Source organism: Rhinoderma darwinii, chromosome 4 (assembly GCF_050947455.1).
Source record: "Rhinoderma darwinii isolate aRhiDar2 chromosome 4, aRhiDar2.hap1, whole genome shotgun sequence".
Lineage (NCBI taxonomy): Eukaryota > Metazoa > Chordata > Amphibia > Anura > Rhinodermatidae > Rhinoderma > Rhinoderma darwinii.
The window spans coordinates 185,422,508-185,435,688 of record NC_134690.1 but is presented as its reverse complement, the minus strand read 5'-3'; the positions used below and the strand labels follow the sequence as shown (position 1 = coordinate 185,435,688).

Below are 13,181 nucleotides of genomic sequence, written 5' to 3'. Positions count from 1 at the left end.
CCCCACAATATGTACCTGCTGCAGTGCCACAAATCCAGAAACAACCCCCACTTTTCACAATATGTACCTGCTGCAGTGCCACAAATCCAGAAACAACCCCCGCTTTTCACAATATGTGCATGCTGCAGTGCCACAAATCCAGAAACAACCGCCGCTTTTCACAATATGTACCTGCTACAGTGCCACAAATCAGGAATCATGCTCCACCCCCCACAATATGTACCTGCTGCAGTGCCACAAATCCAGAAACAACCCCCACTTTTCACAATATGTACCTGCTGCAGTGCCACAAATCCAGAAACAACCCCCACTTTTCACAATATGTACCTGCTGCAGTGCCACAAATCCAGAAACAACCCCCACTTTTCACAATATGTACCTGCTGCAGTGCCACAAATCCAGAAACAACTCCCACTTTTCACAATATGTACCTGCTACAGTGCCACAAATCAGGAATCATGCTCCACCCCCACAATATGTGCCTGCTGCAGTGCCACAAATCAGGAATCATGCTCCACCCCCCCCACAATATGTACCTGCTGCAGTGCCACAAATCCAGAATCAACCCCACATCCACAATATGTACCTGCTGCAGTGCCACAAATACGGAATTATGCTCCACAATATACAATATGTACCTGCTGCAGTGCCACAGATCAGGAATCATGCCCCACCCTCCACAATATGTGCCTGCTGCAGTGGCACAAATCAGGACTCATTCTCCACCCCCCACAAAATGTGCCTGCTGCAGTGCCACAAATCAAGAATCATGCCCCACCCTCCACAATATGTGCATGCTGCAGTGCCACAAATCAGGAATCATGCTCCACCCCCCACAATATGTGCCTGCTGCAGTGCCACAAATCAGGAATCATGCCCCACCCCCCACAATATGTGCCTGCTGCAGTGCCACAAATCATGCCCCACCCCGCACAATATGCACCTGCTGCAGTGCCACAAATCCAGAAACAACCCCCACTTTTCACAATATGTACATGCTGCAGTGCCACAAATCCAGAAACAACCGCCGCTTTTCACAATATGTACCTGCTACAGTGCCACAAATCAGGAATCATTCTCCACCCCCCACAATATGTACCTGCTGCAGTGCCACAAATCCAGAAACAACCCCCACTTTTCACAATATGTACCTGCTGCAGTGCCACAAATCCAGAAACAACCCCCGCTTTTCACAATATGTGAATGCTGCAGTGCCACAAATCCAGAAACAACCGCCGCTTTTCACAATATGTACCTGCTGCAGTGCCACAAATCCAGAAACAACCCCCACTTTTCACAATATGTACCTGCTACAGTGCCACAAATCAGGAATCATGCTCCACCCCCCACAATATGTACCTGCTGCAGTGCCACAATTCCAGAAACAACCCCCACTTTTCACAATATGTACCTGCTGCAGTGCCACAAATCCAGAAACAACCCCCACTTTTCACAATATGCACCTGCTGCAGTACCACAAATCCAGAAACAACCCCCGCTTTTCACAATATGTACCTGCTGCAGTGCCACAAATCCAGAAACAACCCCCACTTTTCACAATATGTACCAGCTGCAGTGCCACAAATCCAGAAACAACCCCCACTTTTCACAATATGTACCTGCTACAGTGCCACAAATCAGGAATCATGCTCCACCCCCCACAATATGTACCTGCTGCAGTGCCACAATTCCAGAAACAACCCCCACTTTTCACAATATGTACCTGCTGCAGTGCCACAAATCCAGAAACAACCCCCACTTTTCACAATATGCACCTGCTGCAGTACCACAAATCCAGAAACAACCCCCGCTTTTCACAATATGTACCTGCTGCAGTGCCACAAATCCAGAAACAACCCCCACTTTTCACAATATGTACCTGCTGCAGTGCCACAAATCCAGAAACAACCCCCACTTTTCACAATATGTACCTGCTACAGTGCCACAAATCAGGAATCATGCTCCACCCCCCACAATATGTACCTGCTGCAGTGCCACAATTCCAGAAACAACCCCCACTTTTCACAATATGTACCTGCTGCAGTGCCACAAATCCAGAAACAACCCCCACTTTTCACAATATGCACCTGCTGCAGTACCACAAATCCAGAAACAACCCCCGCTTTTCACAATATGTACCTGCTGCAGTGCCACAAATCCAGAAACAACCCCCACTTTTCACAATATGTACCAGCTGCAGTGCCACAAATCCAGAAACAACCCCCACTTTTCACAATATGTACCTGCTACAGTGCCACAAATCAGGAATCATGCTCCACCCCCCACAATATGTACCTGCTGCAGTGCCACAATTCCAGAAACAACCCCCACTTTTCACAATATGTACCTGCTGCAGTGCCACAAATCCAGAAACAACCCCCACTTTTCACAATATGCACCTGCTGCAGTACCACAAATCCAGAAACAACCCCCGCTTTTCACAATATGTACCTGCTGCAGTGCCACAAATCCAGAAACAACCCCCACTTTTCACAATATGTACCTGCTGCAGTGCCACAAATCCAGAAACAACCCCCACTTTTCACAATATGTACCTGCTACAGTGCCACAAATCAGGAATCATGCCCCACCCTCCACAATATGTGCCTGCTGCAGTGGCACAAATCAGGACTCATGCTCCACCCCCCACAAAATGTGCCTGCTGCAGTGCCACAAATCAAGAATCATGCCCCACCCTCCACAATATGTGCATGCTGCAGTGCCACAAATCAGGAATCATGCTCCACCCCCCACAATATGTGCCTGCTGCAGTGCCACAAATCAGGAATCATGCCCCACCCCCCACAATATGTGCCTGCTGCAGTGCCACAAATCATGCCCCACACCGCACAATATGCACCTGCTGCAGGATCAGGAATAATGCCCCACCCTCCACAATATGTGCTTGCTGCAGTGCCACAAATCAGGAATCATGCTCCACCCCCCACAATATGTGCCTGCTGCAGTGCCACAAATCCAGAAACAACCCCCACTTTTCACAATATGTACATGCTGCAGTGCCACAAATCCAGAAACAACCGCCGCTTTTCACAATATGTACCTGCTGCAGTGCCACAAATCAGGAATCATTCTCCACCCCCCACAATATGTACCTGCTGCAGTGCCACAAATCCAGAAACAACCCCCACTTTTCACAATATGTACCTGCTGCAGTGCCACAAATCCAGAAACAACCCCCGCTTTTCACAATATGTGCATGCTGCAGTGCCACAAATCCAGAAACAACCGCCGCTTTTCACAATGTGTACCTGCTGCAGTGCCACAAATCCAGAAACAACCCCCACTTTTCACAATATGTACCTGCTACAGTGCCACAAATCAGGAATCATGCTCCACCCCCCACAATATGTACCTGCTGCAGTGCCACAAATCCAGAAACAACCCCCACTTTTCACAATATGTACCTGCTGCAGTGCCACAAATCCAGAAACAACCCCCGATTTTCACAATATGTACCTGCTGCAGTGCCACAAATCCAGAAACAACCCCCACTTTTCACAATATGTACCTACTGCAGTGCCACAAATCCAGAAACAACCCCCACTTTTCACAATATGTACATGCTACAGTGCCACAAATCAGGAATTATGCTCCACCCCCCACAATATGTACCTACTGCAGTGCCACAAATCCAGAAACAACCCCCACTTTTCACAATATGTACCTGCTGCAGTGCCAGTTCCTACCTTTAATATAAGGCTGGGTTCACACAACCTATTTTCAGACGTAAACGAGGCGTATTATGCCTCTTTTTACCTCTGAAAATACGCTTCAATACGTCGGCAAACATCTGCCCATTCATTTGAATGGGTTTGCCAACGTACTGTGCAGACGACCTGTCATTTACGCGTTGTCGTTTCACAGCTGTCAAACGACGACGCGTAAAATGACTGCCTCGGCAAAGACGTGCAGGGCACTTCTTTGCAACGTAATTTGAGCCGTTCTTCATTGAAGTCAATGAAGCACAGCTCAAGATTACGGGCGTCAATGACGCCTCGCATAATGCAAGGAGGAGCTTTTACGGCTGAAACGAGGCAGCTGTTTTCTCCTGAAAACAGTCTGTCTTTTCAGACGTAAAAGACAGTTCTCGTGTGCACATACCCTAATACGTGCTTACCCTGTTGTAGATGTGGATAGGTAAAGACTCACATAGAGATTTTCATGTTAGAAATATTCTCAATAGCCCATAGCCCCTTAAAAGAAGATGTCAAACTTGAATCCCTCAGACACGCTTCTGGCCTATATCCATGTACCTCCATATAAATATTACCATCACAGAATGGCCTTATAGCCCATCCTGCCACCAAAATAAACATTATTAAAAATGTCCATTTCCTTCGTCATCATTATATGAAGACAATGCAGAACTACAATGCTGTCATTTTATGTACAACACAGCCCCGTATTATCAATCCCTACCCCATACAACATAAACTATAAACACCAGCACAGTCTAAGCCATTTACCTCATTTTCTTTTTTATTTGTTCCCAGCAATTCCAGGTTATGGTTCCAAAGGTTAATATGAGTCATGATCTGTGACAGGGTGCAATAAGTGACGGAAGTCAAATTAAAATGCACCTCACACTTCTCAGTCACATGCCACTGTGCCCTGCCTGTGAAAGCTAATCTGTCGTACTTCATACTTTAGCACACAGGCTATTATATGTTTGTCTTAGAGGATTGGTGGCCAGAAATAAGTCGGCGTCTAATCAGACACAGGCCCGGACTGGGCACATTGCCATGACATTTATTACGTGTGCATTTCCCAGCTACCAAAATGGCTGCTTACTACAGAGCTAAGGAGTGATCTCTGGGAACAATCAGGATGCTCGCCTGACTTTGTAGCTCTGTGCGGGAGATTTGGGATCAGCTTATTGGTACCATCTGGTACACTGGGATGTGATTTCTCTCTCATACAAATGGGCAATGTCTGTGGATGTGTGCGAGCCGAGAAGGAGGAATACTATATTGATCCAGCACAGGCTCCCTTTACTCCTAAGAGTTCTTCAGGCAGAAAGTTCTTCAAAAGAAGAAAATCAGACAAAAGGAAAGAAGCAGAGAATTGTGATGGAGCTGAAGCCACAGGACCTGCTGCAGAGAAGAAACAAAATGGATATAACCCTGAGGATTTTCTTGTATCTGTTAGTGATACTTACGCCAATTGTCCCACGGATGGACAGGGGTCACCCAAGCTTGGCTCAAGCATCAGATCCTCGGTCATGGACAGCCCGGTGCCATTTCACTGTGAACCGTTCAAGCTAAACACTAAGCCGAGCGCACAAAAGGAAGTTGTTTGCCTGGAAAACTTTGCTGAGAAGAGACAACTTTCTTTCCCAAACATTCCAAATAAATTAACATTCCTTCCTGATGCGGACGCCTGTTATAAGAGAAAGGCTTCTAGCCTGACGTCCATTGACCGTGTTACAGCGCAGTGGAAAACTCATATCAGTTGCTTTTCTGAAGAAAGCCGCAAAAGTGATGTAAAGGGGGTGAGAAAAGTGAAAAGCAGCGGTTGTGTTGTGCGCGCCAGGTACTTCACAGCTGGTGAGATAGCCAGGCCGTCTTATACTGCATCTTTACATCATGTGCCAAAAGATGAACAGGTGCGCTGTACTCCTTCACCCGCATGTCAGGTAACTCAGCCGGTAATGCTGCTATCCCTGTGCCACATCTTGTATACATGTCTGTTCACAAAGTAACCGTACAAGAAAAGGTTAACGTAAGCTACCAAAGATCATAATAAAGTGGTTGCAAGCCAGTGAACCTTAATGCCTGGGACCTTCACACAGTGACACAGGACAAATTCACAGCAGCTGAACTTTGTTCTGGTATTTATGGCACACGTCTAGGGATTGAGGTTGTTGTATGGTCAAGACGTGTGAAATAGATTGTCGAAATTTAAAGGCCATTAAGTACAAGTTGTTCCTGCTGGGACGCTGGCATTGTGACTGAGCGGTGTCCTTGTGCGCACCATAAAAGTTATTGTACGTGCACTTGGTGGCACTGCCTGCTTTGTAATTCAATGCCAGTTGTCTCATATAATATTAAATTCAAAGTGGGCAGGTGGGAATATTTATTAGTCTTTTTAACGTAAAAACGACAAAGTAGTGTCTCTGGTTACAATATAAGTTTGAATTAGTTATTATAGTTTGGTTTGACTTGAGTCAGAACATTTCAGCACTTTATAGTCTATGAAATGAATGTGTGTAAAAGGTTTTTTTCTTATAGTACAACTTTTTTTGTCTGACTTAACACCTTGACTTCAATGATTTATTTGGTTACCTTAAGGCCTAATTCACACGAACGTGTTATACATGATTTTCACGCGCGTTGCACGGACCTATGTTAGTCAATGGGGCCGTTCAGACTGTCAGTGAATTTAACGCAGCGTATGTGCACTGCGTAAAACTCACAACATGTCCTATACTTGCCCGTGTTTCGCGCAGCACGCACCCATTGAAGTCAATGGGTGCGTTGAAATCGCGCACGGCACACGGAAGCACTTCCGGGTGCCGCGCGTGATTCGCGCTACAGTAGTAAAATACATAAATGAAAACAGAAAAGCACCACGTGCTTTTCTGTTTGTAAACATAAAAACAGAGTGTCATCATGATGCCGGCTACGTGAAAATCACGCAGCCGCGCACCATATGCTGATGCCACACGGACCTTTTGCGCGCGCAAAACGGACACGTCCGTGTGAATAAGGACTAAGGGTGAGTTTACACGGCAGGGTTTGTTACCAAAATCTGTCCTATACAACTGAATGGGGTCATTTCACCCCATTCAGATATACAAAAGAAATCTGCCACGTGTGAACATACCCTAAACTAGACTAGACAATTTTACCATTTGGTTTCTTGAGTTTTCACTGTAGCTCATTGTCTACTATTCATAGAAAATCACACATTTATAGTTCACAGCCCGTGCTGATTCGTTTATTAGTTTGAATCTGTCATAAGGTTACATTTAAGGGGAACTCTAGCTTGAAACATCAATCACCTATCCACTGGATAGGTGATTGATGTTAGATCAGAGAGGTTCAGCTTGCTGGACACTGTACTCAACTGTTTTCTTAACTCCTATAGAACTTGTCCAACTGATCCCCTTGAGGGAACACTATGGATATATACAAATAGGCAGAATAACCCCTAAAAATAAAGGCATGATCTCAAAGCTATATTCATAATTATGGAACTTGAGATCTGATGACGCCCCTTCCTATGCAGTAGCATGGGAAAAGGAGATAGGCCCGCTCCCTGAAGACATTACTTGACAGTTAATATGGAAGAATACTCACACCTGTACCCGTTCTTATAACAATAAAGAGACTTCTTACAAACTTCTGACCAGAGGATATCTCACCTCTCTAAGGCTGGCTAAAATCTTCCCATCCAAAACAAATCTATGTTTCTGTAAGTGTGGAGAAATATGCTCTTTATGTCACATTTGGTGGACAGGTCTGAAACCTCAAATGCATTGGAGACGGGTTCAGAGATGGATATGGTCGGCATTACTTAAAGGGGTTGTTCCAAGATAAAATATTATCCCCTAACCACAAAATAAGTGATAACATGCTGATCGGTGGGGGTCTAACCGCTGGGACTTCTACCGATCACGAGAACGGGGGTCCCTTTCCTCCAAAGCAATGAAGCGGCAGGTCGAACATGCACACTGATGCTCCATTCACTGTCTATGGGACTTTTGACATCTGACCTTACTGTTTCTATGTCCTTGTATGGTCCATCCTTTTACTCTCTATTATGTCATTGCATACTGTATTTAATAAATATTTTCTATTTTTTGCATATTATACCTTGTTGGGTGCTATGTTCCCTTATGGTTTGCGTTTAGGTTGTCTACTGTCTATGGGACTGCCAGAGATAGCCGAGTACAGTGCTCGGCTATCTCTCTCCGGCAGTGCCATAGAGAATAAATGAAGTGGCAGTGCGCATGCTCGGCCTGTTGCTCTATTGATTCGTAGGAACACGACCCCCGTTCTCGTGATCGGTGGGGGTCCCAGCGGTCAGACCCCCACCAATCAGCATGTTATCACCTATCCTGTGATTAGGGGGTAACATTTAATCTTGGCTCAACCCCTATAATGCCCCAATCCCAGATGTTTGTAAAAAAAAACAACAAATTAAAATTACTCATTTTATTTCCGCGGCAAAGTTGACTGAAGTTGATCGCGGTAAGCTAGAAATTGCAATCAATCCCTTTCTAGAAAACAATTACTAAATTTATCCGAAGCTTTGAGCTTATTGTGGCAATCATAGGACAAGGTCACTCAATATCAGGCTATATGGTTGCAATTACAAGATTTTTCCTCACAGTATATGACCCCTGACGTCTGACACAGGGATTCAATGAGTAATGATTTTTATTTCCTTCACACACCCAAGGCCCTATATTTAAATATTTGAATAATCCTGGGTAATAGATATGACCACAGTTATCGCTGGGTGGCTTAACAGAGAAGGGGCTATAATTTTTGCCAAAATGTGCCAAACGAACTAAGACAACAAGAGTTGGTACAAGGTAGAGAAAAGTGTCTATCATGTCTAGCAAGATGCGCCAAATTTATCATACAGCATGCACCACTGTGATCTTATGCTTTCTGAAAATCACGTGCGTCGCACGGACCTATGTTAGGCTATGGGGACGTTCAGACTGTCAGTGATTTTCACGCAGCGTGTTTCCGCTGCATAAAACTCACGACATGTCCTATACTTGCCCATGTTTCGCGCAGCACGCAACCATTGAAGTCAATGGGTGCGTGCAAATCGCGCACGGCACACGGAAGCATTTCCAGGTGACGCACGTGATTCGCGCTACAGTTGTTAAAGAAGTGAAGGGAAACATAAAAGCCCCTCCTTCTTTATTGTTTCGTAACATCAAAACAGAGTGTCATAATGATGCCGGCTGCGCGAAAATCACGCAGCCACGCACCATATACAGATGCCACACTGAACTTTTGCGCACGCAAAACGCAGCGTTTTTTGCGCGCGCAAAATGGAAACGTTCGTGTGAATAAGGCCTAAATGTAAAAATAATATTGAAACCCTCTTGATGTCATTTAGATATACAGTATATATAATTGAACAATAAAAAAATATAGCTGGTGTAGTCACCATGAATGCTTGCTGTACCCCAAGTGAATAATGGCTGGTAATGTTATACGGAACAAGGTAACAGTTGTTACTCGCTGTGTTTCAGATTTCTGACATCCATGTTACTGGAGAGTCAGAGGATATGTCAGCCAAAGAGAAGCTTCTTCTTTGGACGCAGCAAGCTGCTGAAAACTACGGTGGAATTCGATGTGAAAACTTTACCACATGCTGGAGAGACGGGCGACTCTTTAACGCCATCATTCATAGATACAGGTGAGTGGACATTTATTATACAGTGTTGCAGCACAGTTCACAAATTACCAGATATACACTTATTTTACATGTCCACTAAACAGAAAAATAATACAAACTTTTCCACCTTAAAATATGTTATAGTAATCTAATTGACAGCTATTGGGATGTGTACGGAAAAAATGTCTCCAAGGGGTATTTTCTTGATCCCAGATTGAGTCGAAATCCAGAACCATGATTAATTTCAGTAAGGGCTGATTCAGACGTGCGTGGCGTTTTGCCTGCGCAAAAGCCACTTACCTGCTGCGTGAGGCAGCATCATATGATGCGCGGCTGTGTGCTTTTCGCGCAGCCGCCATCATTATGACACGCCATTCGGATGTTTGTAAACAGAAAAGCACGTGGTGCTTTTCTGTTTAAATTCATCCTTTTGGCAGCTGTTGCGCGAAACAGGCAGTTCGCACGTAAGTGCTTCCGTGCGACCTGCGTGGTTTTCACGCACCCATTGATTTCAATGGGTGCGTGATGCGCGAAAAACGCTGAAATTTAGAACATGTCGTGAGTATTACGCAGCGCACTCACGCTGCGCAAAACCCACGGACTGGCTGCACTGCCCCATAGAGTAATATAGGTGCGTACGACACGCGTGAAAAGCACGCGCGTCGCACGCGCGTATATTACGCTTGTGTAAATCAGGCCTTAAGCTGGGAGGTCTTTTCCATTAGCACCTGTGGGGTATTGGAAGCGACAACCTTTGTAGCAGTGACCACTTTCATCCCCCATAAACTTTACTTGGGAAGGACCCACAGCACGCTTTAATTTATTTTTGTGTTTTTGCATTTGCTATTGGTGTCTGAGAAAATCTGGTGTTTTTTTCTCTTTCTAATGTGAAAGCCAGCTTTGACTGGTGGGAACTATGCAGGTGATCAAACCTCTGCCAGTATTGTATACAACCACCACAGTATACAGTTTTTATTTGGAAATTATTTGAATTATATCTTATTTGTGTTGAGTAGTCTTTTACAATCATGGTTTAGGTAGCACAGAATAATAAAGACATTGCTGTTTTCTTTCAGAAACAGCACCACACTTGTCCGTGGGTTGTGTCTGGTATTGCACTGTTTTTGGAAGACTACAGTTCATAATCCTGCAGAACCTCTTTAATGTGCTGTAGTTCTTCGCGTCTTCTTTGTCCACGTATTAAAAAATAACCCCGTTAAGTGTTTTTCACAATTCCCAGGCAAGGTGTTGGTGGTCGCCTATTGTGTTGTATGTTTTGTACGTTTTATGCTACGAGAACAAGCATATTAGTTGTTATGTGGATGATTTGGCATTCAGTTATTAACCAAACAGTAGAATCTAAGTATCTTTTTCTTTATTGTTTGTTCTGGTGTGTGGCTGGTGTCAAGGTAGGACATGGTTCTGAAGAAAATTCTGCTGATCTGACTGTTTCATCAGCCTGAGCAATACTCTGTGGATATCTGTTTTATCAGTCCGAAAATTGTTATTGGTTTCTAGTCATTATTGCCATTGAGACATCTAAACTTGATGGTCCAAAAATTACCCAAGTAGTTCAACACAAGAATTCAATTCTTATACTTTTTATGGAACAATTATCACTGGTAATCACATCAAAATATTTTTACTTGTATTCTGTTACTGTATGAACCTTCCCAGTGTTGAATAAATATGGATTCCTTGGTGTGACTGGCAGGTAGAGCTTTACATTTAGGGTATGTGCACACACACTAATTACGTCCGTAATTGACGGACGTATTTCGGCCGCAAGTACCGGACCGAACACAGTGCAGGGAGCCGGGCTCCTAGCATCATAGTTATGTACGATGCTAGGAGCCCCTGCCTCTCCGTGGAACTACTGTCCCGTACTGAAAACATGATTACAGTACGGGACAGTTGTCCTGCAGAGAGGCAGGGACTCCTAGCATCGTACATAACTATGATGCTAGGAGCCCGGCTCCCTGCACTGAGTTCGGTCCGGGACTTGCGGCCGAAATACGTCCGTCAATTACGGACGTAATTAGTGTGTGTGCACATACCCTTATAGCTAGCTGTCACATTGAGCATGCTGTCTGATTTGCGGGCAGCATGTAATAGAACAGGAGGAGCTGAGCAGATTGGTAAATAGTTTAGTAGTGTGAATAGCAGAGACATTTTTAATCTCCGATATTTAACCCCTTGTACAATGCAATCAATACAATACTGAGAAAAAAAAGAGTTAGGCCACTTTTGGTGGCTATACCCTAGAGGGCAGATAGGAGAATGCTATAAGGCATATGGACATACAGTTGAAGTCAAAAGTTTACATACACCTTAGCCACATTCATTAAAGCTCAGTTTTTCCAAATTCCTGTCATTTTATTCTAGTAAACATTCCCACTCTTAGGTCAGAATGTAAAATGTCAGAATAATATTCCCAATGGCTCAGAAGTTTACATACACCGAGTCGACTGTGCCTTTATCTCCTTAGTGACAAGCTCTTTTAGGCCTTAATTACCATAAATTTTTTTAGTTTTTCCATCGTCGCATTCAAAGAGCTATCATTTTTTTTATTTTGCAGCCGACATAGCTTTATGAGGATTTGTTTTTTGCGGAATGAGATATTTTTTAATGGCACCATTTTGGGTTACATATAGCTTTTTGAATAACTTTTATTAACTTTTTTGAGGGGAATAAAAAAAAACAGCACATGCAGCGTAAATAGCATGTTACCTTTATTCTATGGGTCGGCACGATTACGGCGATACTAAATATGTATAGGTTTTTTATGGTTTACTACTTTTGCACAATAAAAACACTTTTGAACTAAAATTATTTGTTTTTGAATTGTGGTTACCAAGAGCCAAAACTAGTATTTTTCAGTCGCTATAGTTATACTATTGCATCTATGGGCCACCGATGCCTGACAGATGGAGCCCCCTCCCTCTGTAAACTACTTAGATGCCACGGCGCTATTGACCGCAGCATCTGAGGGGTTAAATTGTCGCAATAGAACGAAACTTTGATCGCTACCGTTAGAGCAGGAGCTTGTCAGACAGCCAAGCAACCGCTCCAGCCTGCACGGGACACACATACAGGCCTTAAATTAGGCCGACGTGAAAAGGCCTAGCCTAAGGCTCGTTAGTCGTCGTCATAAAAAAGGTGTATTGGTGGTCACTAATGGGTTAAATAGTTTGGAAAAATCCAGAAACGATGTCTGTCATGGCTTTCGTAGCATCTGATAGGCTAATAGGTTAATTGGAGTTAATTGGAGATCTTAAGACCTACCTTTTTTATACATCATTGAAAAATTAATAGAAATCAGCCAAGACATCAGAAAAATAATTGTGGAGGTCCACAAATCTTATGCCATTTTTGGAAGCAATTGAAGATACCACGTTCATCTGTTCATTTATTGTTTACATGGCTGGCCATACATTTAATCATCCGCCATGTAATAAAACATTTCAGCCACTTCAGGCGAAATGTATGGCTGGCTGCAACTTCCCCTAGCGATAACAGGGCTTTATGAAGCAGGACCCGTGGCGATCAGCTGATTACTGGCTCAGCTTCATTACAAAAAGTGGTTGTCTTCATGAGATAAACCCTTTAATATAATTTTATCACTAACCAATATGTACCTCAAAATGGTACCTAAAGATAATACTGTTTTGGCTATAGGGTATGTGGACCCACTAGGCCCCTCCGCCGTAGCGGAATAGCAGCTGGCCAAACAACAATCAATGATCGTCTTTAGGACAAGAGTATCTGGGTAGAAGATCCGGCAAACACTCGGC

At 44.0% G+C, this 13,181-nt stretch overlaps 1 protein-coding gene across 15 annotated transcripts in view; it reads left to right on the top strand.

Moving 5' to 3' along the window:
• The window catches only part of DST (dystonin), a 546,107-nt gene that overhangs the window by 234,458 nt on the left and 298,468 nt on the right, over positions 1–13,181 (top strand). For all 15 annotated transcript variants that reach the window (XM_075861968.1, XM_075861975.1, XM_075861963.1 and 12 more), the window contains one exon: positions 9,242–9,408. In XM_075861968.1, the coding sequence (XP_075718083.1) occupies positions 9,242–9,408 (167 nt within the window). The remainder of the gene's footprint in view (positions 1–9,241; positions 9,409–13,181) is intronic.